Source organism: Pseudonaja textilis, chromosome 2 (assembly GCF_049901715.1).
Source record: "Pseudonaja textilis isolate UNSWEBS1 chromosome 2, rPseTex1.2, whole genome shotgun sequence".
Taxonomy (NCBI): domain Eukaryota; kingdom Metazoa; phylum Chordata; class Lepidosauria; order Squamata; family Elapidae; genus Pseudonaja; species Pseudonaja textilis.
In genome coordinates, this window is record NC_141991.1 from 141,912,072 (window position 1) to 141,939,244 (window position 27,173).

At 37.9% G+C, this 27,173-nt stretch overlaps 2 protein-coding genes across 8 annotated transcripts in view; one reads left to right on the forward strand and one right to left on the reverse strand.

The window, feature by feature from the left end:
• Positions 1 to 334: 334 nt before the first annotated feature.
• Positions 335 to 13,028, reverse strand: NXNL1 (nucleoredoxin like 1). Of its 4 annotated transcripts, XR_015741955.1 has the most exons (4): positions 9,275 to 9,415; positions 8,036 to 8,420; positions 743 to 1,066; positions 335 to 417 (listed from the first exon to the last, which is right to left on the reverse strand). XR_015741955.1 is itself a non-coding variant. In XM_087925541.1 (3 exons), the coding sequence occupies exons 2-3, from the start codon at positions 8,359 to 8,361 to the stop codon at positions 805 to 807; spliced, it is 588 nt and encodes a 195-aa protein (XP_087781667.1). In that variant the 5' UTR covers positions 8,362 to 8,420; positions 12,818 to 12,949; the 3' UTR covers positions 683 to 804. The 4 variants fall into 4 exon arrangements, 2 of the variants coding, with proteins under 2 accessions (XP_087781667.1, XP_026569537.1); XM_087925541.1 differs by lacking the exons at positions 335 to 417; positions 9,275 to 9,415 and adding an exon at positions 12,818 to 12,949 and having other exon boundaries at positions 683 to 1,066; XM_026713752.2 differs by lacking the exon at positions 335 to 417 and having other exon boundaries at positions 683 to 1,066.
• Positions 13,029 to 13,247: 219 nt separating this feature from the next.
• SLC27A1 (solute carrier family 27 member 1) overlaps positions 13,248 to 27,173 on the forward strand; it is a 30,325-nt gene continuing 16,399 nt past the window's right edge. The window contains exons 1-4 of one of the 4 annotated variants that reach the window (XM_026713874.2): positions 13,248 to 13,396; positions 15,618 to 15,687; positions 19,303 to 19,470; positions 25,526 to 25,920. In XM_026713874.2, coding sequence (XP_026569659.1) covers positions 19,304 to 19,470; positions 25,526 to 25,920 — 562 coding nt within the window. In that variant the 5' untranslated portion in view covers positions 13,248 to 13,396; positions 15,618 to 15,687; position 19,303. Of the gene's footprint in view, positions 13,397 to 13,497; positions 13,619 to 14,158; positions 14,184 to 15,617; positions 15,688 to 19,302; positions 19,471 to 25,525; positions 25,921 to 27,173 lie in introns of those variants that run through there. The other 3 variants (XM_087925540.1, XM_087925539.1, XM_026713875.2) reach the window with 3 other exon arrangements.

The following is a 27,173-nucleotide window of genomic DNA, read 5'->3' on the forward strand; positions in this document are numbered from 1 at the left end:
TTCTCCCCCCCAAATGTAATTAAATGAGTTGTTGCAGACAACAAAATGTTGGTGGATTCTCTCAGAAGGGAACTCTGCATGGGAAGTGTTTTATGGTAAAGCATGCAAGCAAAGCTATTTTCATTTTTCTCTTGCATGGTTTCTGTCATTATTCCAGGAAAGAAAGCTCATTGCAGCCCCAATGATTTCCTAGAGCTAGGCATGCTTGTCAAATCAGTGTATTTGGAAGAAGTGATTTAAATCTGGGGCAAGTGCTGAGCACAGCACTTTTGCTATTCATTAAAACATCTACTCAACTTCAGACTTCTGCCTAAAGCATAAAAAAATGTTGTAGCTTCTTTAAGGGTCACAGTGACTTTAATCATTTCACCCTTTCAAATAGACAAGCTTTTTTTTCTCCCAGGCTCATCAGAAAGTCTGTAAAAAGAGAGAGAGTTGTGTGCTTTTGAGGTCTGAAGCGCTTCCGAATTATTGTCAGTGTTCACAGCCCTATTGAGTTCCTTTAGTGGATTATGACATATGTTCATTCCAAGTTCCAATTACAATAAACACTATATACATATCTAATAATTTCATAGCTGCAAATTTTAGATTTCTTTTAGAAAAAAAATTCAGATTTTCAAATCTCAAAATCCACCTGCAATTAACAATTTCTGTGTCCAACCACAGTGTGGTTGTAGATATCTAAAGGACATATATGCCTGTTTTAGGTGATGGTTTGGGAATACTCAAGTTCACCAACCTGAAGTTCCATGAAGAAGAAACATCTCATCAGGAGACTTCACCCTGATCACCACTTTTGCTTCATGTTTTTCTTTTGTTTTTAACCAGTTTGTACTTGAACCGCCGAAGGGGATCAGTGATACTTCTCAGGGTCACATCCTCAAAATCCTGAGCTAAAAGGAAACTCCTGTCCACCAAATCAGCAGCCTCTTGCCAGTTCTTGAAGCAATCTGTGCCTTGCTGTTTGATTTCTTCCACAGCATTGTAGGCAATGACTTCCCCATTTGGTTTCAAAACGACCACCACAGGGGGATGGGTCACTGAAAATCTCAATGCCAACTCCCTAGGAATGTTTCAGAAAGAAAGAATAAGTTTCTGAGCTGGAAGAATGTATTGGGATTCTCATAGCAGGAAAGCTGAAAGAGGTATCACAGACCTAAAGCTGTCTTAGTTTTTTAAAATTATTCATTTGTTTGTATAGTTATACCAGGATACAACAATTGTATCCATTGATGATCCATCAATGGATAACAATTGTTGTATATATTATCATCAATATATAATAGTCCCAAACATGTGTTGTCAATTTATTAAAAAGAGGTTTTCCACCTGCAGTTGGGTGGGGCAAGGAAAGTCCTTATTAGTAGTCTAATAAAGACATCCTGGTTCTTTCATCTTTTTTTTTTTGTTCTGAAAATAAATGAATTTAGAGAGATAAAAATGATTAATGCCCCCAGGCTGCTTTAGGTCTCTTCACATTTTCCTTGGCATCTTCCAACATCTCAAAGTTACATTTACCAGACTGTATTTTTAACAGTATACTCTGGTAATCTCTCCACATTTAGCATGGATAAGGGTCCAGCTCACCCTTGGGTCTTTCCTGAAAGCATTTATTTGTAAACTTCTTTCCCTTTCCCCCATAACAGGTTGGATCTCTTGCTTAGCCCTGTGACATCACCATATAATTAATGTTCCTACTTCCAACAACATAGAGAAGAAGAGACAGGAAAATGCAAAATATGCTATTACAATATTATGGCCCAGATCACTCAGCATAGAGGTCTTGTTTTCAGCATTAGGCTGTCTGTTCCTACTCTCCCTGATGCATCATCTCCCTGATGATTAAAATCCTTCTTTAGCAAGACAGTGAAAAGAAAACATTCAGATTAGCAGTTAGAGAGATCCAGCATGAAGCTCTTGATTAAGCAACAGCTAGGCTCTAGCTGAGCAATGTTGTGTAACAAAGGAGCAGCAGCTAGAGAGAGCTGACACCCTGCCCTTATGTGTCATTATAGCCAGGATCCAGAACAGGGTTGCTTCTCAAGGTTGCTTAATGAGCTTCTTCACCAACAACTTTGAGCTTATCTCTACCTACTTACAGAACTTTCAGAGGCAAACAGATATAAGAACCAACCAGACATTAAACAAATTGGGTTGAAGTCCCTAAAAAGCACAGTATCAGCTCTTCAAGTAAACAACATCCACAGCAGAATTCTACAGACTTCTCATCCCCTGTGCCTGGTAGAAGATCCAGTTCTGGACAGCTTCTGGAAAGCCAGGAGGGTCAAGGCTATATTTAAGGAAAAGGAGGCTGTTCCAGAAGATGGGCATCATGATAAAGTTGACCCACTTCTTGCAGTGCACCAATGCAGTGCTCTGCTCCATTGATGGGTTCCAGAGTATGCCCACTCTGCTTGACCTAATGGGATGATCAGAAACCCTCAAGGATAGGTGGTCTTTCAAGGAATCTGGCCCCATTCCAAGCAGAGCTTAAAGGTGACAACTAGCACCTTGAACTGTACCCAGAAGCCCAATGGAAGCCAGTGCAGCTCATGTAGCAGCAATGTTATGGTGTGCCCAATACTGCAAGTAACACTGCATTCCGGATCAACTGAAGCTTGCAAATGCTCTTCAATGATAGCCCCACATAGAGCATATTACAATAGTTCACTTGGAAGGTGATCAAGGAATGAATTACCATGAGCAGTGGCTTCCAGTTTAGGAATGGGTACAATTGACTCAGAAGATGAAATTGTGCAAAGGTGTCCTAGATAATGCCACCACCTACACCTCGGGCAAGAGTTATGAATCTAGGACAACTCACAGATTATGTACCAACTCTGCCTGAGGGAGTGTTACTCCATTCGGAGTGAATGATCAAAATCACTAAATACTTAGGACCCTAAAACCCCACAGGCATGGAGTCTTGTCAGGGTTCAGCTTCCGCTGGTTCTTCCCAATCCAGGCCTACACAGCCTCCAAGTACTGAGAAAGCACCTTGGCAACATCATTTGGATGCCCAGATAAAACTCAACCTTCCTAATCCTGGGCTGAAAGATGACCTAATATTAGTTTTTGTGTTAAATAGGAGGAGGAAAGAGCTCTGTGGCGTGCCATGAAGCAAAAACTTAGGAATGGAACCTTCCACACCCAACAACTGGAACCATCCTAAGAGGAAGGAGAACCACCAAAGGCAGGTGGACTCTCCCTTTTCCACAAGGAAACATTCAAAATTATTTGGGCCCAACTGCTTGTGATCTCTTGGGAAGTCTTAACCAATCAGGAAAGATTTCCCGATACCCATCTAGTAGACAGGTAAGGGAGCTCATATTCCCTGGGCCATAATCATTCTCTTGGGTATCACTGAATTGAACTCAGCTCAGATAAATGTTCAGTAATAAGCAACATCTTTTCCATAGAACCAGCCGAGTGGGATGTCAGTTTCAAGTGAATCTCAGCATACAGTCTTTTTATTATTAGGGTCTTGAGATCTGGAATCAGTTAGGGTACTTCATTGACTGTGGCTTCTTCTTCACTTCTGAACACCTTTTGATGATGTACTCTATATTGAAGAGCATACACATCTTCTGATTCTGGAATGTTACCCACTTTTGGTACTGGATATGGTAGCACTATCACAGACAGATGCACCAGTCTGGGTATCCTAGACACATCACTCCTGTTTGAAGAGTAGGTAACAGTCATGGCTAAGAGGGCTTTTGTACAGCTTTGGGTTGTGTGCCAGTTGCACCCCTTTGTGGCAGTTAGTCTCTGCTATCACTCATGCACTGGTCACCTCCAGAATGGACTACTGCAATGCACTTGACATGGGGGCTGGTCTTGAAGAACATTCTAGAACAGGGGTGTCAAACTGGTGGCCTATAGGCCAGATGAGTCATGCACAGGCTACGCCCACCACAGCTCCGTGAAGGGAAAAAATGCCAGGAAACCTCACATGACAGTAATGCGATGCTGCGAGTTTGACATCAATGCTACAGAAACTTCAGCTGGCACAGAATATTGTGGGCCCTACCCTCTGGAACATTATCCCTCCCCCCGAGGAATAATATAACCAGAGGTGATGTTAGTCCTACCTCTACTAACCTTCTAGAAGGCCCCTGAAACATTTTTGGGGGATCCCATGGGAGCCTTCAAGGTGGTCACCTGATTGTTGTTCTTTTTGAACAGTTGGATTTTTTGATTTTTAATTTATGTTGGATTGTTTTTATCATGTAACTGTTATATAAAACTATTATGTAGTTTTGAACTGTTAGCATGTTTGTATATCACCCGGAGTCAGGTCTATGTGACATGGGCGGCAATATAAATATTGTATAGAGATAGTCCTTGACTTATGACCCTAATTGAGCCTAAAATTTCCATTGCTAAGCAAGGCAGTTGTTAAGTGACTTTTAGCCTATTTTATGACTTTTTTGCTACAGTTTTTAAGTGAATCACTGCAGTTGTTAAGTGAATCATGTGGTCATTGAACCAATCTAACTTCCTCCATTGATTTGCTTGTCGGAATCTAGCTGGGAAGGTTATAAATGGTGATCACATGACCACAGAACAGTGCAACTGTCATAAACACAAGCCAATCACCAAGTGCCCAAAGTTTAATCATGGGAACATGAGGATGCTGCAATGGTCCTAAGCAGAGGTGATATTCAGCAGGTTCTGACCAGTTCTGGAGAACCGGTAGCGGAAATTTGGAATAGTTCAGAGAACCAGCAGATACCACCTCTGATTGGCCCTGCCCCCATCTCTTCTCTGCCTCCCGAGTCCCAGCTGATTGGCTGGGTCTTCTTCTCCCTGCACAGGAGAAAGGAGCTAGAAAGCAGGTTAGTGGGGTGGGGAGGGAATGGAGATTTTGCAGTAATCTTCCCCTGCCATGCCCACCAAGCCACCCCCACAGAACCGGTAGTAAAAAAAAATTGAATCCCACGACTACCCTAGCTCCTCAAAAGAAAAAACAGTGTGATGCATCGTGATGTTTTATGTGACATGATCAAATTTGACACCCACATACTTTAGACATGAAACCTAGCTGGGTGATTTGGGGCCAGTCATTCTCTCTCAGCCCAACCTACCTTGCAGGGTTGTTGCTGTGTAAAGAAAATAGGAGGAGGAAGGAGTATTTGATATATTCACTGCCTTAAGTTATTTGTAAAAATAATAAAGGTGGGATATAAAACGAATTCTACAACTAAATTGGTGGATAAGGTAGAGACTTGGCCTCCTCTTTTTTGCTGGAGGAACTTCAGCAAGGGCTGAATATTGGAGTCACTTATCTACAATAACGCAGTTGCATAGTTAGCAAGAAGTTGAGCTAGACAATCTTCAACACACAGTTTTATGCCTAAATGTTTATATAGTATTGCTAAATTGAGATGTCACTTTGGCTAAAATTAATGTTTGAAGTGAACCCAGGCATTATGACATTTGACAAACCACAATTAAATAAATCCTGATGATCTAACTCTTGGACCTTGAACTGTTGTAATGATGAGGCAGTCGAGTTGTTTGATCATGAACAACTGAATCATGATGATCTTTATTGGAGTCTAGTCTTGCATTTATACACATTTTTAGTTATCCTCCATCATTGGCTAACTTTGGTTACTGCTTAACTTTCGTTACTGTTTAGCATAGTAATCCATACAATTAATTATCTCTAGTTAAAGTCTAACATATGTTTACTTCCTCTCTCTAATCCTCCTTTAGATTAGTGACTTTGTTTACCTGAGTTGTATTTGCTTGGAAACATTCTTTATCTGAGGTTTGCCATCCGAGATTGGAACATACCTGCAATTACAACTCTACATTGAACCATAGCTTTTTCTTAAAAAACAAAACAAAACCAAAAACACATAAAGCAAAAAAATTGTAAGCATGGGGATATGTATTATGACTTGGTTCTGGTTTTAAATTCCTTTAAAAGGAATTTAATTTCTAATTAAATTAAAATAATTTGGGGCATTAGCAGGTTTCAAGATTAATAAACAAAAGATAACGATGTTAATGAAAAGCATGAAGGTACAAGGTCAGATAGAATGAATAAAACAGACTTTAAAACTGAGAAGTAAAATACTTGGGAATAACTACAACAAATATAAATTGTGTGTTATTTCAAAACAATTATATTAAGACATGGAATGAAGTAAGAAAAGATACATCAAGATGGGGTAAAGTACAATTGTCACTGTTGGGCAGAATTTCTATGATTAAAATAAATGTTTTATCTAGAATGTTATTTTTGTTCCAGATAATACATATTTTGACAACTAATGTACCATTTTAACAATGGCTTAAAGATATAGCTAAATTTGTATGATGGGGGAAAATATTCAGTTAAATATAAGATATTGCAATACGAAAAGGAAAGAGGTAGATTGGTCTACCAGATTTGAAATTACTATATACTTTGCTGACTGCTTAGCTTGAATGGAAAAGTGGGTATTGGTTTTTTTTTTAAAGATGACTACTGAAGTCAGAAGAACGTAATGTGAAATTTGGGTGGCATAGATATCTCTGGTATAACAAAGCTAAGATTAATGTGGATTTCAAAAATCATTATCTTAGGCGGGCCATTCTTAGAGTATGGAATAAATACACACCTTGTTTGTACCCAAGAGCACCTTTATGGCTTTCAGCATAAGAAACATAGATGACATAAGTAAATGTAAATGGTTAATTCATCATGATGTACCATGATGTCAAGGGGATTGAAAAACAAAATCAAGAGAAGACTTGATGATGGAAGGATATACTTGACAATAGTTTTCCTAAGGTACAATTATCAGGAAGGTTTAAAATGAATATAAAATTGTATAGTTTTGAACAAAGTAAGATTGAGTTTGTACCTGTACTAAGAATGAATATAAGTATTTGTGTGTGTATGTATACACACACAGACATACACACACACTTTTGTAGAAATATGAGACAGAAGAATAAGTGAAAGAATGAATGATAAAATGGACTTAAACATGGACTATAACATATAAATGGATTGATGGGAAATAAGTAGTTTAAAGGATTTAAATTATATCATGTTCTAGTCTTAAAAGGATTTTTTTAATATAATGATGTTTCTTTGGCATATGTCACCAGATAAATTGTCTAGAATGTATAATAGTATTTTGAATCTTTCCTGGAAATCTGAACAACATGGGCATTTTATCACATTTGGTGCACATGTAAAAAAGCCAAAAATATGGACATATACATACATTATACATTTTACAGATTAAAATACCATTAAAATCAGAAGGTATTCTTTTGGAACTAATGAACAGGCAACTAAAAACCTTGTTTTTATATATGACAAATACAACAAGACTATTACATGCACAAAAGTGGAAATGTTCTAAACTACTGACAATGGAGGAAAGGTTGATGAAAATGATGGAACTTGCAGAGATGGCTACCTTAATTTTCTTGATGAAAGAAAAGACAATATATTTATGAATGACTAAAAACCATTTGTAGACTTTTTGGATGAAATAAGAAATGCACGTCTAGCTTATAATTAGTTTGTAGACTTGTAGATGAGAAAATAATTAGATAAGAGAAAAAAAAACTTTTTTATATTGTAAAGTAAGAGATACATTTGCAATTATACTTGTATTTGCTGCAAAGGAAATCAAAATCTTTTCTATTTCTTTTTGTTGTTTCATTCGGCATTTTTCTTTGTTTTCTTTATCCTGTCTTGGTTTGTGTTAGTTTCTGTATTCTCCTAAAAACTTTTAATAACATTTATTTTAAAAAAGATAGTGATTGCGTGCTAATATCCCCAAATGATGATTGGATAGTTATCAATCAACTATGCACATTAAATATGCTTAATTCCTCTAAAGCAGGTTCACACGATAATTTGTTGATTGACAAGCAACCGGCATAATGCTAATTATAGAGCTATTGCTATTGTACACTATAAAGGCTGAATCAAAGCTAAACGAACCCATATTGTAGCTTAATGTGCCTCAGCCTCAGTTCTGATGTTTTCCTAACTAAATTCTCAGATCCTTACTTTTTGAACTCATCCTGGAAAGGTAAAAACAGCCATCGCTTTGGCATTTTCTTCAGAAACTTTTCTTGCTTCTCCTCTGTGTTGTCCAGCGACACATAGATGAGAACTAGCTGAGATGCTCGCTCCATATAAAACTCGTCTGTAAGTCTCACAAAAAATTCTTTCAGGATGGGGGCAAACTCTTGGCACCGAGGACATTCACCCGAGCCAAAATAGAGGAGCATTACTTTGTTCTCTAATGTTCGAGTGAGCTCCCATTCCAACTCCAGCTCATCATTGTCCTTGTTGTTCACAACGAGGCTCTTGTGGGAAAAAAGGGCAGCCATGGCCACAAGGGGGCTACAAGGTTTAAAGAATCATTTTTAGGCACTGCCCCAGATTAGCACTGAAAAGAAAAAAAGGGAGACAACTTTTGTCAGTTATTTTCCCCATCATTTATTTAATAACTTAACTGTATACCCCGTCTCCTGCACTAAAGGCTCAGAATTTCAGAAAGCACAATAAAAAAACTCCAAAACTGATACTGTACACTAATCAGTGACGTGCCTTTTCACTGTCAACGGGCTTTATTGTCTGCGTGGGGTGGGATGGGGATACAAACAGCAGCAAGTCCCACTGCACAGGAAGGCAGCATTGTTTTTAAATTTAAAAAATGTCTGGACATCAGAAAGAAACAAGGCATCATAGAAGAAGAAAAAATAACCCCACTTCTCCTGCTCTGCTAATCTTCTACTTGTTCAACAGTTAAAAAGAAACATGGCAGTTTATTCTATCACCTTGGCAATCTGCTATTTTGTTCAGCTAAAGAGATAGAGGGGCTTCATTTCTCCAAAGTTTAATCCCAAAAGAAAGTACAATGAAAAGGGCACTGAAACCCAGATTCAAATCTCAGCAGAGCTCTATGCAGATCTCTTTTTCTTCTTGTTCTAGCCTAGCACTAAAAATAATTGATATGGTTGGGCTAGGAAATGTAAATCATTATAAATGTCCCTATTAAAAGTTATTGTATGATAGTAACTAGTAGAGAGAATGGTTTGGCTGGTACTATGGTATACAGGCATCTGTTGAAAATCATTAGGTCTCGACAATAGGAGAAACAAATATCTACATCTTTAAATAGATCTTAAATATTTATTAAACATGCCAGATGTAATGAAATTCCTTATGCAAAGATGGATTGCTGTCTCTGCAAAAATTAACAAGGCATTCCTGCTTTAATTCAATTTGATTTTGTCTCACCTGAAAGCCACCTCATTGTTGAGAAGGTAGTAAGCTGTTATTTTCAGGTCTTCAGACCACTGGGAAGGTCCTTCACAGTCTAAAAGGCACTCCTTTTGTTCCCAAACTTTAATTCATTGGCTGATGCTAATAACCTATCTTACTGAGTCCACCTCCCTACCTATTAATAGAAGAAATAGCCAGTACTTTAATCTTCTTACAGTAGCTATTTGGAAAGAATATGACCGATTATTGCTTATCATAAATCTCTTTATCATGCTAACAAATTATGGGCCAATGACTCATACCATTGCACCCTTCGTTAGCACTTTTATTCTTAATCCTGGCTACCTGTTGCACAATTGAATCAATTCATCAATTTAAAACATTAAATGATTTCCTTTACCTAAAAAGCAACTAGCATTCATTAAGGGCTGTTTTTAAAAATGTTAGCAATATAAAATCAGACTAAGAGATGAAATAGCATATAAAACTGCAAAATCAAGAAATAAAAAAATATATAACTCTATCAGAATCACATACCCAGCTTATATTTGTGGTCCCTGATGATAATAAGAAAATGATACTTTAACAAATCCAGAACATCAAAAAGGAAATGTTCCCATCCCACTATGCAGAATAACCTAGAGAAGAATCTGGGATGCAGTGGTTTAATATTAATTATATGTATTATGTAAGTTGCCTACATTTGTAACTATGATCAAAGCAGCAGATAAACTTAAACAAGCAAACAAACAAATTTTTCTCTTTCAACCAATTTACCTTTACATATGAGATACCTAAAATAGCCTCCCATTATTATTTTAATTGATAGGCTCAAGTAAGAAAATAGGTATCTAGGTTGCAAGCCCACCAGGGAGCTGGGCCTTTAATCTGACTGCTACTGTGATGCAGCATTGTAACTGCATAATTTTGTAGGATTGACCTTGACGGAAGTAATATCAGATCCCTAATGCAATATTTGTATGCTATTCAGAAGTGTCTGTGGGAATGGGGTGGGGAGAATGAAGGGCACAGCATCATGTTCCCATCCTTAACCCTTTGCATATGTGTTCAATGACAGTGGTGGGGGTCTGGATTGTGTGCTATACTTGCTATCTTGCAACTTTTGACCCTGCTGCAAACATTGTTCTTCATATCTAACACAAAAAGAGGCAAAGACAAAGTTTATATTGTGCTATGCCACATTATGGGTTTGGCTTAGCATCTTATGTGAATCTAGCTATTGATTTAACATTTCGTTGAAACTTTGTAACATTAATTTAATGTGATATTTATTTATCAAATTTATATGGTTTCCCATCTCTCCCAAAGTGATTCTGACTGGCATACAAGAGAACTAACAATTAAGTCTTTCCAAAAGCTGCTGGTTGTTATTTGTAAGCCTTCATGGCATAGGTCCTGGTTACTTGAGGAACCACCTATTTCCTGACTATTCGAACCTGCAGGGTTGATGTACTCCTGATTCTTTTGATTAAACAATGTCATGTATTGTCCCAAAGATGCTTTTTTAAGAGGCAACTGGACTTTCTGGTTTTTCTTTAAAGACGTTTCACTTCTCATCCAAGAAGCTTCTTCAGCTCGGGCTTCTTGGATAAGAAGGAAATGTCTTCAAAGAAAAAACAGAAAGTCTAGTTGCCTCTTGAAAAAGCATCTTTGAGACAACCATGACCCGGATGACTGAGAATCTCCAGCAGTGCCTGCCCCCTGAGATCCCCAGGTAGTTCCCACTTTACTATTGTTTAGAATAGCTGTGAAAACCTGGCTCATCATCCAAATATTTGATGAGGAGGAATAAGATCCCCCTCACTTTGTTGAGCATGCCATGTTTTATATTTTATTGATTTCCTTGTTTGATTTTTGTGAGCTGCCCAGAGTTGTTTAGGGTCAGGCAAAATGCAAGTATAATATATTATTGTTAATGTTACCCATGCCTGACATATCCCAATGGAATGATACTGGTCATGTGGTACCTCCTGGAGAGCAATGTAACCAAAAACACCACACAGGATATATACACTGTGTAAAACTAGAAAATCAATGACCTGTCCCAAGACAGTCATATAAAATGTAAGTCATATAAAACCCTGTACTTGGGAACATGACATAAAAATGACAGAATTTCTTTTTAAACTCCTTGATTGTGTTAAACAGTGGAGGTTATCATAATCAGTTGCTTTTTTAAGCCCTGTCCTCTTATAAAGAGGACAGCGTAGTTCTTTGTGAATTTAATAATGTAAGACTGGGAAAAGTTTTGCCCTACTAATAGGAATTAGGAGTACTTTTGAAGTGAAGTAGAGCAAAGGTCACTGGAACGTCATCAATTCTTTGTATTCTAACTAGAAAACAAAGATAACCTGAACATTGTGTTCTTTCAAAGTTTTGTGATTGTTCCGGTAAAGAAAATATTGCTGCAAATATGCTGTCAAAGAAATAAGCACATTCTCTTGAAAATAATGCCTCTTTTATTTAGAAAACCTGTTCAAACTGCAAATTACAATGAATTATAGTAGTCACAGCAGTATGCGTATGTATTATGACAACTGAGGAAAGTCAGTCTGTAGCCCATGGACATATTAGCATATTGCCCACAATCTGGCTCCTTATTTTACTGACCTCAAAAGGTTGGAAGACTGAGTCGACCTTGAGTTGGTCAGGATTGAACTCCAGACTCTAGGCAGTTAGCCTACAATACTGCATTCTAACCAAGGCTCCAACTGCCCATCTCACTGTCTAAGTCACTAAATGACTCTGGGCAGTTTATAAGCAAAAGTGATACAGGTAGTTCTCAATTTATGTCCTTAATAGAGCCTGCCAGTTATGGTCATTGATCATGATGATCAAAAAGCAGGTCATCATGTGACCAATCGATTTTACAATCTTTTTTTGCAGCAGTAGTTAAGTGAATCTTCACTGATGTGAAATGAATCTGTGGAGATTAAGTGAACACTGTAACTGTTAAGCAAACCTATTATTTGCTATGAAATATTATTGCCAAAAAACTGCACCCTAACTTTGAATAATTGTGGCTAAATGGTTGTAATCCAAAGACTATCTGTAAATGTTTTAAACCTGTTTTAGAATAGTTCACCACCCAAAGTCACTTCTCTGAGATGGGCAGCTATAAGAGCAGTGGTTAGGATGCAGTATTACAGGCTAATTCTGCCCACTGCCAGGAGTTCGATCCTGACCGGCTCAAGGTTGACTCAGCCTTCCATCCTTCCAAGGCCAGTAAAATGAGGACCCAGATTGTTGGGGGCTGATTCTGTAATCCGCTTAGAGAGGGCTGTAGTGTAAAGCATTAAGAAGCAGCATATAAGTATATAGCAGTGTATAAGCGCTATTGCAATTGAGCAAGAGGCTGCTGAAGTCACATATCAAAAGGCTATTTAGGCAGTCTCATAATTCAGCAACCCCAATTTGGCGGGGGGGGGTGTTTAACACGTCAGACGACGTTAATTATTAACCTAATAATCCTAATATACTTCTGTAATCTGTATCCACATAACCAACTTGTCTTTCTCTCACGCCCTTCCGCCTCACCCCAATTCAAGTCCGACATCAGTCTAGCCGCCCCAGGGCATCCGATGAAGTGAGCCGCAATGACATTTGTTACGTGTGATTTGTTAAGTGTGAAAAGCCGCTACGAGGCTCCTTTTGATGTTTTGAAACAACCCCAACAGGATCAGAAGCCACATCAGAACTCGGCGATCTGACAATACGGCAAGTTGGAAATCGCAGGAAAGAAAAACGGAACTTCGTAATAAACACGAGGCGGCGGCGGCGGGGACTGCAGGCCAACGCCTCCCTCGATTGCGGTGAGCCTTGTTGCCATGGTCACCAAGCCCCGCAAAGAGCGTGCTTTCCCAGGAGGCCTCGGGTGCTCTTTCTGTTCTTCTCCCCTTCGCCCTCTCTATTGTAAACAGGGTTTTTTTTTTTTTTGCGGCAGCCAAGTTGCAACTCTATGATTGGAGGCGGAGTTCTCTTTGCCTGAGGTCCTCCTCCAGTGAGGTTCGAAGGGGCACTTTTGGCCACAGCGGGAGGAGGAGGAGGAGAAGCGGTCTGGTGGTGAAGGGGAACGGAGGTGTAGGAATTTCCCAGGGTGAAGGCTGTAGGCTCGAGGTACGGGAATGAGGGGATAAGCCTGGCGGCGGAGGACGGAGCGAGAGAAGAGGGGAGTACGCGGTGCCACCTGAGAACGAGGGGGCGGGGGGGGAGGCGGCGGCCGCGAGATGGAAAAGAAGCCGTGAGCGTCGCAGAACCGTCGTGGCGGGAGGGAAGCGGAGAATTGGAGCGTTGCTCTGGCAACGGGAACATGTGGCGGTGATGGAAATTCATGCCCAGGTTGGCGCCAAAAAAAAGGGGGGGCCGTTGACAAAGATACCGGAACGATCCCGGTTGTGGTGTCCAGTCAGCTGGCGGTCTTCATCCGTTAGAGAGAAAGGATCAGCAGCGCGTAAAATATATCCTCGGTGTGGTTGTAACGTTGTCATAGAAGCAGGCTAGGCTGAGAACTGCTTTTTCTCCGATTAACTGGACGCCTTAGGAATCCGTTGGTGTTTATTGGGGGTTATTCTTTATTGAGGAGATGGGGATGGGGATGGGGACGGGGAAAGTTTTCATTAGGAGCCATTAGGAAACCAAGATTCTAGCCCTCTCTAAGCTATGGAAACTCGGGGAGGTGGGGAAGAGGTGGTGGAGGCGGATCACTTTCATCCTAGTCGACCTCACAGGGTTGCTGTGGTGGGAGAGTAGGTCTTGCCCTGCCTTTAGACCTAAATGCATCCTGATTAAAAATAATTAAATTGCTTCAAAAGAACGGTGCTTAGCAGCTACTGAATGTGTAAGATGGGAACAGCCTCAGGGAAAGGTGTTCAAATCATCTTAGCCCCTGGAGCAGAAAAATAAGGTTCTGAGATTTTATTTTATTATGTGTAATGAGCAAAATAAGGGCAGGGGCTTGCAACACAAATGATACCCAAGCACAAGATGTTAAGATTCATTTATCAAAATGATGACATATATAACAAGCTTATGGAGGCTGATTTGCTCTTTCAAAGGGGTAGATTGCTTAAATTGCAGGTGATATTTTTATCTGATTTGGATTAGAAATCTAGCTGTTGGTGTTTTTAGAGCAGTTCACTACCTTGGCAGGGATAGTCTTTTTCAGGTAAATGTATATCTCTTTCTGAAACTTTATATATGTCTGTGCTTGTTGGATTTTGCCTGGAGTATCATAGAACATTGCTTTCAAGTACTGTTCCAAGATAATTAGTGGAAAGTTTGCCCAGTTTCAACTTGATTTATCTCCTAGTATCTATAATAAATCAGAATGTCAGTATGCTATAAACTTTACTGGCAGAAACTTGTCTAATTGGAAATGATCAATTTGATCCTTGTTTCTCATGGCCAAAATAGCAAAATCCTAGATAATTATAGAAGTGACTTTAATGTTTTATTACAAGTATTAGGAAATTACTGTATGGAATTAAATCCAATTTGAATTAGCATTCTGTTTGGATAAATTCTTCTGAGACTTATGAACAGTGTACTAAGATAACAGCTGTTTTTGGCTCAGTCATCTGTTATTTATAGGAATGCTGCCTCTGAATATGGAAGCTCCATGTTTCCATCCTCAAATATCATATATCATCTTATGCAGTAGAAGTAATTAGTTACATGTTTCTCAAGGACCTTTAAATTGCAACAGAGGAATTTACTTCCCATTATGCAGCTTGTTCCACCATCTGAAAAACGTTTTTGGAAAGAAAAAACTAAATACTGTACTTTTCCTTGTCATTGGAAGTTAATAATTCTGATCTTATCTTGTGGATGAAAAGAAATAAATTTGCCAGCCTTGTAGTATCTAGAGATAAACAACATATTGTCTCCCAATTTTCTTCTTTCCAAATTAAATGTACTTTCCACACAAAACAGTCTCTTTAACCTTTCACAAAGAATTTAGCCTTAATTATTTATGTTATTCTGCACTGGGCATGTTCTAATTTATCAATATTCTGCTTAAAATTACAGTATTCACAAGTTATGCAATACTGGTAAAATTTAGCCAAAGCAAAATTGAATGGAACCTTTTATTTTAGTCACTGCATGTTATAGGTACTTACGGTCCAGGTCTTTTTCACATCCTCTGCTGTCATGGAAGATGCCAATCATCAGGGATCTTTGCAATTGACTGTTTAAACATGGAACTCCCCTGCCCACTTTGAATTCTTTTGCAGAATTAATGAACATCCATTTTCCTCCTTTATTCAGATTATCTATAAAGCTCAGTATTGCTCCTAGAGCAGAACATTGTATTATTCCATTTGTTACTTCTTTTCAGATTAGTGAGGAGCCATTGAGGAACATACTTTATTGCTTCTTGATTTCCAGCTTTTTTGAGATCAGCCAAGGTGAGTGAAGTTTCGCAGAGTAGATATTGTATATCTTTGTGCAAATTACACATGTCTTTTAGACTTCCACTATCTGCACTTGATATTTACAGAATAAATTCCATAAAGTTTACATATTTGTAGTTTGTTTGCTTTCAGCCTTGGTTTTTTATGGTAAGAGCAACAAAGAAGCTGAATTTAAGAATGGTATTTTGAGAATAATAGTAAGTTATGGGGAGTTGTATAGATTTAACTATTTCTCTTCCTTTGGAAATTTACTTTTTGAAATATTGTTCCATTCTGGTGCAATTCTTCTGAGAAGCTGGAGGTTCATCTTTATATTATAGAAAGGAAGCTGAAGTTTTGGGCGTTTTTTTTCTGTTTTTTCTGTGATTGTCTAATAGTCTTTTTTTAATCACAGCACACGTTGAATGGGATGAAACAAGTTCAGATTAATTCCTGTAAGAATTGAATTGCGATTTGCCAGTAAATATCTGTGCAATCTGATAACAGTAATTACTCTTGATAAGGTTGAGCTCTCCTAGAGAAGTTGATTGTAAGCTGGTTGGACTCCTAGGCTTATAGCCTCACAAATAGGTGATGGGTGCTGTGTCCAGGAGGGCCTTTGCACAACTTTGATGGTACACCCTTTATAGCCCAATGTGGACCAGGGTGTTCTAGGAACACTAACACAGACCTTAATTACAGTTGGATTACTATAGTGTATTGCATATGGAGCAGTTTTGGCGATGACCCAAAATTCACACCTGGATCAGAACTGCTCGCAAGTCAATAGGTGGCAACACCCTCCTTGAAATTCCTGCATTGCTTAGCAATAGGCAGATCCAGCTCAAAAGTACTAATGTCATGTACTAATGGCATATCACCTGGATATATCATGGACCATCTTACCAGGATTGAATTTACATAGCTGGTTCAAATATTTTGAGAAGGCCTGATAAGAGTCTCCACCCATGTGAGAAATAGAAGGCAGGAATTTTCCATTGTGGTCCCCATTGTTTTGCTTTCATTTCCCTGAGGGGTTCTTGCAGCATCTTCCTTTTTGGTGTTCCAAAGATAAAACAAGTTTGTTCTATTCTCCTTTTAATCCTAATACATGTTGAACGTTCATCTTTGGGAGTTGGTTATTGTTATGGTGCTGCTTTTTATATAATTGCAGTAGCTCTTGTTCAGTGGCTGTCTTGTACAGCAACAGTTTGCAGTTATGATGGTGATGAAAAAGTAACCTTGACCAATATTCACACAGCTTCATTTATTTAATGACTGAATTGCCAGTTTCAATTGTAGTCACAAAAGAAGTGCTAACAGTATATTGCATAGAATCTTCAGATTGGGATGTTTTACAAACATTGTAAATAAATATTAATAAGGTTTATATATTTATAAAGCTGATGAAGTTTATTTTTATATCAAAAATCAAAGAACTGCATTAAACTATATTTCATTTTTGCTTTTAAGATTCTAAGTAAACACTTTCTTGATCCCCTCAGATCGTTATTTGACTATTGAGACAAAATATGGCAGGCATTCTCAAAATTCATTCAAGGATTTGTACACCTGGTTTGTTGGCCCAGATTTTGCCAATGACCCTTTTTTCCCAGTTAAGAGTTTTGGAAGCAGCAGGAAACATCTCAGCAGAATAATACTAATTCTCATTAATAGGCCACATGGGTGCCATCCCAATCCCCTATATCCATGCTGATGCTGTATCGGTTTTATTATATTTGAAACTGGAAGGCACCAGAAAATTTACTCTTGCTGCTTTTGATATAATTTCTTAGTATTTATTATGTGATATGATTGCAGTTATCTAACTTGTAGTTTTCCTGATTTGGCTTACAGAATGTATTTTCTTTAAAAATGCATTTCCTTCCTAGCAGTTTAATAAGGGGTTTTGCAGTAAAGACAGTAGTTTACTTGTCTAAATAGTAGTGCCTGGCCTCAATTCTTTGCTCAATTACCTAAGATCAAATATTTATTTCAATGAACTTTCTTTTGCATAGAACAAATAGAATCATAAATTATTTGTCAAAAGACTTGTCTCAATTGGGATTTTACAGAAAGTCTTGTTGTAAAGACTCTTGTTTATTCAGTTATCTTCTGATCCCAAAATATGAGTCTCTGCAGCGGAGGAATTACTCTCTTGATGATCTCAGAGTCAGTGGCCTTCTTTTAAATAAAATGGTTTCTAGTTTCTTTTAGAGTTTTGATTAGAGTAATGATAAAACCAGCACTTTGATCACATTGCTTAAACTACAGGTAGTCTTTGATTTATCAATCACAATTGAGCCCCAAAATTTCTGTTAAGTGAGACATTTGTTAAGTGAGTTTTGCCCCATTTTACAACTTTTTTTGCCATAGTTGTTAAGTGAACCACTAAAGTTGATAAGTTACTAACAGGATTGTTAAGTGAATGTGGCTTCCACATTGACTTTGCTTGTCAAAAGGTCTCAAAAGGTGATCACGTGACCCTGGGACACACCATAGGTCCTAAATATGAGCCAGATGCCAAACATCTGAATTTTGATCACATGATCATAGGGGTGCTGCAAAGGTTGTAACTATGAAAAGCAGTCATAAGCTGTTGTAATTTTGAACAGTCACTAAATGAACTGTTGTAAGTCGAGGACAACTTGCACCTGGGTTTCTCTTTGAGGAAGCTCTCACTTCTATTGCTGCTATTCTAGCATCCCTGTTGCATATTACACTGAAACTGAGATTAGCGAGGTGATCAAAATCAGATTGCATGATTTTGTAAATATTTAATAATTAAAATTTAAGGAAGGACAAGCAAATGATACTGAACAATTGCTAGATAAATTGCAGTTGAGTGACTAGTATTTCTGCATTGTTTACTGATGAAAATAGTAATTACATTTTTTGGGTGGAGATGAATTCTTAGCTCATGCTAAGTTGCAATTAAAAAGCATTTTTCATCCTGACTAGATAATTGAAAAATAATGCTTGGAAAAAATAGGAGTAGATTTCTCCATAAAAGCATTTGTGGAAGGACCATAAATTTCTGTGTTGAACATGTGCTCAATTGTATCTTCCATACATCTTCAGCATATGTATGACAAACTGAGTGTTATTTTGAGTATAGCTACTATTGGCAAAAAATAAAATAGAACTTGCAAGCCTTATACTACTAGCCAACTCTGCATCAAAGGAAAGGTGAATGCTTCCCTACATGATCAGAAAAGTGTTTGAAAATAAATTAGACCTTTAGTCTCTGACTTCAATTAAGAAAAGTAGGAAAGAATAGGAGAATATGGTTTCAGGCAAAGACCATATATTCTATCACATGCCCTGTTCTCAAATTGTTCATACTTCTCTACTGTATTGTGCTTTCCATTAATATCTTCTTAAAATGTATTATTTAAACTCATAATTGTGGTCATAAGTCAAGGATTACCTGTACTAGAGGAAAGTGGAATATAAACCAAATAAATAAAGATTTTAGTCTGGCCTTTTCATTGACTCCTTTCACCTTTGTCCCATCTGTATTATATGGTCAGTTTGCCTATCTCCCTGCGATCATCTTCTATTTATTTTAACTGTTTTTTACAATTAAATTACCCTAGCAGCTTACATGAAGCTTATCTCTTTTTCCAGAATGCACACAATTGGGGTTTGTACTGCTTCCCTTGGCTCACTGGGCCTCATGCGATTCTTTGGCATGTCCTGGACATGGAGTATTGCAGCTGCTTTGGGCATTTATATTGGCAGTGGTGGGTGGAACTTCCTCCGCATCATCTTCAAGACAGCCCTGAGAGATTTACTGTAAGTACAATTTCTTCTTATGGTATAATATCAGGATTGTTGTATTCATCAAAATGTTTGTTGCCCTAGATAATAAATCTGTATAAACCTGAGTCCTTTCATGGAATGAGGATGTGAATTCTCCACTGATCAAGAGCTCTGATAACTACTCCTTTAAAATTCTACTATAAATACTTTTGGCCTTCTCTTCCCAACTATCCTCCCAAATGAATTTGTATGTCACAGAAGTATAAATGGATGCTTATAGTAAATAGACTTTGTTGCCAGTGCTAAGAAGAAGAAGGCTGGGAATGATACTGGTAGTACTCCAAGTCATTGTTTTCTGTTTATTAAATCTTTTGTGTATAAAATAAGAAAACAGCCTGGGAAAAATTTACCAGTCTGTTCCAGAAGCCAAATACTATAATGTTTATATACATCTTAAGGAAAAATGTTCTTCTTGGGGTTTTAGGACAGCTGGTTGTTGAAACACATATTTAAAAAATACAAATAATATTAATAAAATGCTAATCCCCAGACCATACCGATTGCATTTTTTTTTAAAAAGAAAATCATTCACTGAAAGTTGAAGGGCAGGAGACATGTTTGGGACTGAATTTGTACATTATGTGAAGTCACAATTTGCATAGTCATGCTTATTAAGTTAGTCAAAACTGTTGGATAGATGCCAGCATATGCAATATGCTAAATATGAATCAAATAAACTGTATTATAGCTTAGTATGCTATGTGATCTAGGTCTTATTTAAATCCACCATTCTCAATCTGCTTTCTTTCTGGGAGGGAAAACCATAAAAAACAAGTTTAAGTAAACACCTTACCAGTTGCTTCTTCCTTTGGTTTTTCTGTAGACTTGGGCACAGTTGAAGAATTTTGTAATTATTCATAATGTAAAATTCATGCTCAGCCAGTAACAGAGAATTCTTATTTATATGTTGTAGAAAATGTATGCCTGTGTCAAGATGGGAGCGGATTTCACTAATTGACTATAATGTTTATCTGGGAAATAAAATCTATGTGTCTAAACTCTATGTGTACTAAATTGGTTTCTTACTATTTGTACAGAGATTTTTTTTTTTTAAATGGGGCCTCTCCGCATCTGCCTAAGCTCCTGATTAGGATATTCGCAGTGAGGAAGGATAGATGAGCTTATGGTGCTCTGTGGAATCTTCCCAATACCTTTCCAATATCTAACACTTTGTTTTCTTCTTGCTCTGCAGCTGAATTTGGCATCTAGTGTTTTGTATGTCCCCTTAGGGTCTTTTTTCTTGTTAAAAGGATTTAGGGCTGCTGCTCTTACAAAGGCTGTTATAGTGACTGTCAGTGCCCTCTGGATCTCTACTTCCTCCCAGTTGCATGGCAAGTGAGAAATAACAGCAGAGAATAAAGCACCTCTTAAGAATATGGAAAGGGCAATTCATTCTTGAAAAGGCTCCTCTGTTTCCTTCCTGGCACAGCTTGGGTCACTATGATAGGCCAGCTTTGCTGGGCATCATGCCAAGAGCCTATTACTAAACCAGCCTCTCATTTGCCTAAGCTCCTGATTAGGACATTCACAGTGAGGAGGGATAGATGAGTTTTTAAGAGGTTGTTTATCTATCCTACTGCTTGGTCCTCTGTGGAATCTTCCATGCTCTTCTTTAACCAATCATAAAAATACATTTTCTATTATTACCCCACATTTGAGGAAAATAAATGTGCTAAGTGCAGTACAGCTAGCATTGTCTTGACCCTGGTGCAGTTTTCGTGATATTTTTTGTCGATACTGAAAACACAGCTTTTGAATTGCACCACATTTTCATTCTGATCCTTCTTTCACATCAATCAAAACAAATATAAAATGTGGACAGGCAAGTAAGATTTTCTGTGATGTGTTAATTGGGAATTAGGCAACTTTTTTTGTGCAGTGCGATAGTTGTAATAAAGGAATATCATAAGACAGTTATAGATATCTAAATATATCAAGGAATGTGGACAGATCAGTTGATGTTTAAAGTAGATGTTACATTGATTGTAATATGCTTTATTTCCAATTTGTTCAGTTATACCAGATGTATGTTTCAGTCCCATGGGAATGTCTAAAATTGCTTTATACCAAATGAGTCATTCTCCACTTGCTAAAGAATTGCCTTTTCTAACAAATCACAATTCTACAGCTTCTGGATCACAGGCTTTATCAGTCATGCTTTATAAGAGATTGAATCTGAGATCTTATTCAATTTGGGATGAAGGGTGTTCTGAATTAATTTCCTCCATTGTATTTCATACCTTTTGCTTAATCAGTGAACAGAGCTATAGATGCAGATGGAAGGGAATAAAGCTAATTGAGATTGGCTGGAACAAGTAGAAAAAGTGAGGCCAATAATATCTGCCAGTTAGTGATTTTTCTACATGTAGCATTGGCAAGCAGAGGTCACAGTTTAGCTGGCAGCTGCAATAATTGGTTGGAAATATTTTCCAAAAAATCTTAAGTTTATTGTTGCAGATGAGTATTTTTTTAAAAAAGTAGATGCCTCCTTCATGTAACTCATTTCACTTACACCTTTTGCCACATTTCTTATTCTCACAAACTGCCTAAAACGTATTTTTTTAAAAAAAAGTTATGTTTGTATCACTGGAGCTGTTCATTGTTGAAAATAGTCTTGAATGCAAGTCTTACAACATTGAATTTAGACTGACATATTTCTTTTTTTTTATTGCTTGGTTTTATATGTCAATAGCTCTGAATTGTAGTTACGAAAAGGACGAGCTGTGGAGTGTGTTTTTAATGTAAGAACTGTTTAATCGCTTTCCTCGTTTGTGTGCAGAGTTATATAAACTGACATAAATTTGAGTACTCGTACATGTTAGACTGAATATTTATGCCATGTATATTGAGAGTAGTTCCAGTGGCAGTATTTGGAATTTAAATTCCTTTAGGCGAGGGAACATCGGAGATTTTATCTTGTCCTTATGAGTTGTGTGTACATGTGTATAAATAGAGCATAGTGAAAGCAGAAATGCTTCTCTAAATACACAGCGTAGCTGCTGTTTGTGTTTAGCCATTCCCCCCTCCCCAAATAATAACTCAGCTAGCTCACTTTCATCTGCTAAAAGTAGCAAGATTCTCCCAAGATTTTCTTTCTCAGATTCAAAAATTAAAGTGGCTTTAAATCTCAGCCCTACATGGCACAAGGCTGGGTTATTTGAGGGATTACTCTCCTCTGTGACATCTACTCATTCTATGGGTTCAGCAGAAGAGGCTTGTTGCAGGTTGCAGTCCACTAGAAAGTGTCACCTGATAAGACTTGGGGCCTTTTCTGCCACTGCACTTGCCCTATAGAACATTATTTCCCTTGAGATCTGGCTGGCCTTGACCTTGATTAGCTTCTAGAAGGGCTTGTAGTTGGAACATAGGACATAGAATAATATGGTTGGAAGGAACCTAGGAGATCTTCTAGTCCAGGGTTGTCAAACTGGCGGCCCGCAGGCCAGAATGTCACGTGCAGGCCATGCTCACCCCAGCTCTGCAAAGGGAAAAAAAAGTCACAAAACATCATGTGGCGGTAAAGTGATGTGGCGAGTTTGACACCCATGTTCTAGTCGAACCCCTGCTCATGGCAAGATATCCTGTACCATTCCAGACAAATGGTGATCTTCTTAAAAACCTCCAGTGGTGGACCACCCACAACTTCCAGAGGCAAAGCTGATTAATTGCTCTCACTTTCAAGGAATTTCTCCTTAGTTCTAGGTTGGATCCCTCTTTGATGATCTTTCACCATTACTTCTTGTCTTGCCCTCAAGTGCTTTGGAGAATAAGTTGACCCACTCTTTTCTGTGACAGCTTCTCAAGTACTGGAAGACTGCTATCATATCACCCTTCTCATCCTTCTCTTTCTTAGACCGGACATACCTAGTTCTCTCAATCATTCATTATGTTTTTGTCTCCAGACCCCTTATCTTTGTTGCTCTTCTCTGCACTCTTTCTAGGGTCTCAACATCTTTTTTTTTATATTGTGGTGGCCAGAATTGGATGCATGGTTCCAAGTATGGTCTCACCAGTGCAATGTAAATGGTGATCTTGAAACTATCTAGGACTGCATTAGGCAGCTGCAGTATGCTACTGTCTACTAGCATATCTAGATCTCTCTCCCAGTTGCTGCTATTGAGCCAGGTACCACTTATATTTGTATATACTATCTTATGTACCTTTGCAGAATCCCTTTTTCAATTAAATTTTCACCCATTATCTCTAAATAGGGCTATACTTTCAATCCTTATACATTTTCCCTGTTTCTCTATATCTTGTTTCTGTCTTTTATAACTTATTTTCCTTCTTCCCCTTCTTCTTCCTCCCCTTTTTGCCCCCTTGTCTACTTCTAATTCTCTCTTCTGTGATCCTCTCTTCTGTTGCTTCCTAATATTGTAATTATTTTTCAAACTATTCTTTTGTTGTTGTTGTTTTTTTCAAATCTTAAACTTTTCACTCTCTTTCCCCACTTTCCTTTTTTCCCCCACATAAATTTATTTGATCATTAAAGATGGCTTCTTCTTTGTCCCAACCTTCTTGTTCTACAAGCGTTTCTTGTTGTTTCTCATAGTTCCAGATCTCCATTTCTAAAAATTGAAATACGAAGCCAAAAGAACTTCTTCCTTCTTGTGCATCTTCTTTCTGTTTTTAAGTTCCATTTTCAGTTCTTCTAAAAGTGATGCATTTTAAACACTTTTAAACAACCACCCGATTGATTTTCGTCATTTAAATCCAATAGCCAAAAATCCAAAAATCACCAAGTAATCCAAATAATCCAAAGCTGTTTCTTCTTGCTTCTTTTTTCCACTTTCTCTTCCTGGGGTTCTATTATTTTGTTACAAAGTTTCAGTTAGAATGTATCTTTTAGGAATCTTGTTAAAGTTTCACTGTAAGTTCCTTTTAGTTCCAGGCAGTCTCCTCCATTTTTCCAGATCCCGCCCTTTTATTTTTTCCTTTTCTCTCCTTTCCTGCTTTTAAAGGTTTTTGAGTATCCAAAAGTCTTTATTATCCCTTTGACATTTTATTTTCAGCTTAAATGCCTATTGATGTCAAAGTGGTTTTTTTTCAATTTCTTACTTAAATCTCTTAACTGTCAGTATAAGGAAGGGAAGAAAAAAAAGCCAAATCCTTTCCCTTCCCTCTGTCCTTTGCTGCTTCAAAGTCTTCTTTGGGAACAATGTTATTTTTTATAGTTCAAATTCTAGGGTACTTTACGTTGTTGCCTTTTCAGTTTAACCTGGTCAACCAAAACTTTCTCTTCTTATCTTCCTCCTGCACATTCTTTTCTTTGAAGTGGCCATTTCTTACCCCCGCTGCAACTGCCTTCGGGAAAGGGAGTAATGGCCAGCTGAGGAGGAGAGATGTGGCTCTCCTCTACCCAGCTAGCGGTCTCCCCCCTCTTCACCACCTCTATGGGATGGCTTAGCCCCAAATCCAGCTGGCTTGGGGTGACCCAGCAGCGAGCACGGATCGAAACCGCGCATGATCACGGACTTCGGTCGGTCGCCAAAGAAGCTCAAACTGGAAGTCGCAATTAGCCTTCTTTTAATGCCTGACTTCATTAGGAAGTATTTTCAAAATGCAGCAATAAATCCATCCATTCAGAAATTAGCTTGATTTAATTTCAGGAATGTGAGTTTAGCATCACATTCTGAGCATCTTGATTTCCCTAAGTTTTCAGTTCTTTGAATTGCCACAATCTGTTTTAAACTGCGTTGTAATACATGACTAAATCAGTGTTTATATGGGTTGTTGAGCGGTTTTTCCCCTGGTGAAGTAAAATAAACTCTGAATAGAGTAAAACAAGAATTCTACAACTTCATCTAAAATGTATTCTTTTGGGGATTGCCTGGATACACCATTGTAATTAGCTTTGGCCTGGATATGATTGTAGGCCAGATACAATATAAGAGGTATTAATTATATAAAATCAGATTCTTTGTCAGGATGCTGAGGATCAGAGTAAGCAGATGTTTCATGCATTGCATCTATGCCTCAAACAATTAAAAGCACTGTAATAATTAATACTTCTTTTGCCCTTTTTCAGAGGACTCTCGGTGCTTTTGCGGGTCAAATATGAACTGTATCATCACAGAAAAGCCAAAAATAATATTCCCAAGCTATTCCAGAAGACGGTCAGGAAACATCCCGACAAAGTGGCCTTGATTTATGAAGCTACTGATGACAAATGGACATTCCGGCAACTGGATGAATATTCCAATTGTGTGGCCAACTTCTTTTACCAGCAGGGCTTTCGTGAGGGTGATGTAATCGCTATCTTTATGGAGAGCCGACCAGAGTTTGTAGGCTTCTGGTTAGGGATGGCCAAAGTGGGTATTGAGGCAGCTCTCATCAACTTCAACTTGCGACTTGACTCATTGACTTACTGTGTGAAAACCTCAGGGGCAAAAGTCATCATCTTTGGTGGGGAACTATCAGCAGGTATGATATAAGTAGATTTGGGTTTGATTTCCTAACCTCCATTGTTTTCATCCTTGCCTTGAAACTCTGGTCTGGTGAGGGAACAGAATTAATTTCTCTAGAAAAATGCCTGTTTGCCAAAGCGAATTACCTCTTTGCACTTGTCATTATTGGGCATGGCTATGGAGATTCTCAAGTCATCCAAGTCATGGGTCTAACTCAAGTTAGAACTGAGGAAGATTCTTGGATGAGAAGCAAACTTTTTTCAAAGAAGAAAAGATGGGAAAAAAAAAACCACCGTTGGGATTGAATTGGGGAATTAATCATGAATTTCAAGCAATGCTGACATATGCTCGCTGACATATGCTCACTTACATAACAGAAAAAGGGGAGGAATTCTACATTGTTTATGTGAATAATGCTCATTATGAAGCAAGTGGAAACCAGATTGTTGTAAGCTAAGATCTTGGACAACAGTTTCTCACTCTGCTTCCCAGAATACAGTCCAGTCAGCACAGGGGTGTGTGTGTGTGTGTGGGTAAGTGTAGGTATCCATGTCCTTCAACTCAGTCTTGAATCCTGGCAACTGCCTGGACAAGTTTTGTTTGCATTATTTCAAACGTGGTTTGCCCTTTCTAAGACTGAATGATATTGACTGGCTGGTCCAAGGTCCCTCATCTGGATTTGTGCTTAAGGTAAGACTAGAACTCAGTGTCTCCAAATTAATAGATCTTAACCAATAAACTAGACTGCCTCTCCCAGCACAGAGGCATATTCTGTATTATTAATATATTTATTTGGTTGGAAGATTTTCATTATGAGATATGTGATGTTATTATTATAAATGGATCTATACCTTTTATTCCTTAAAGATAGGGAGAAGATACCAAGTGCCCTTTGTTATATATTATTGCAAAAAAAAATCAGTTTTTTTTAAAAATACTGTAAAAGATCTGCCTTTAAAAATGAAATATATGCCAGCTAACCTAAACCTTTGAGGATACTTTTATAAAACCTAGCTTATAAAACGAGATTCTGAGATTCCATAGCAAGGTTAGGCTTCTTCTCTTTCTCCAAGAAGGGTTTTCAAAATTTTAAGAAAGGAAATTCAGACTTCTTGATTTGCTATATTAGATTTATTATTTGTTTAAAAATTAACAAAAGATAGGGGAAGTAGATTTATCATAGCAGAGAAATAAAAGCAGCAAACATGGAATAAAAGTCATTGCCATATTAATCCCTGGGCGAAAAAAAATTGTTAGGGAAAAAGAAAA

Coding starts and splice junctions, on each gene's coding strand:
- NXNL1 (XM_087925541.1), bottom strand. CDS start 8,361: ATGGCTGCCCTTTTTTCCCACAAGAGCCTCGTTGTGAACAACAAGGAC. Junction 1,067..8,035: donor TTCCAGGATGAGTTCAAAAA/GTAAGGATCTGA, acceptor AAACATTCCTAG/GGAGTTGGCATTGAGATTTT.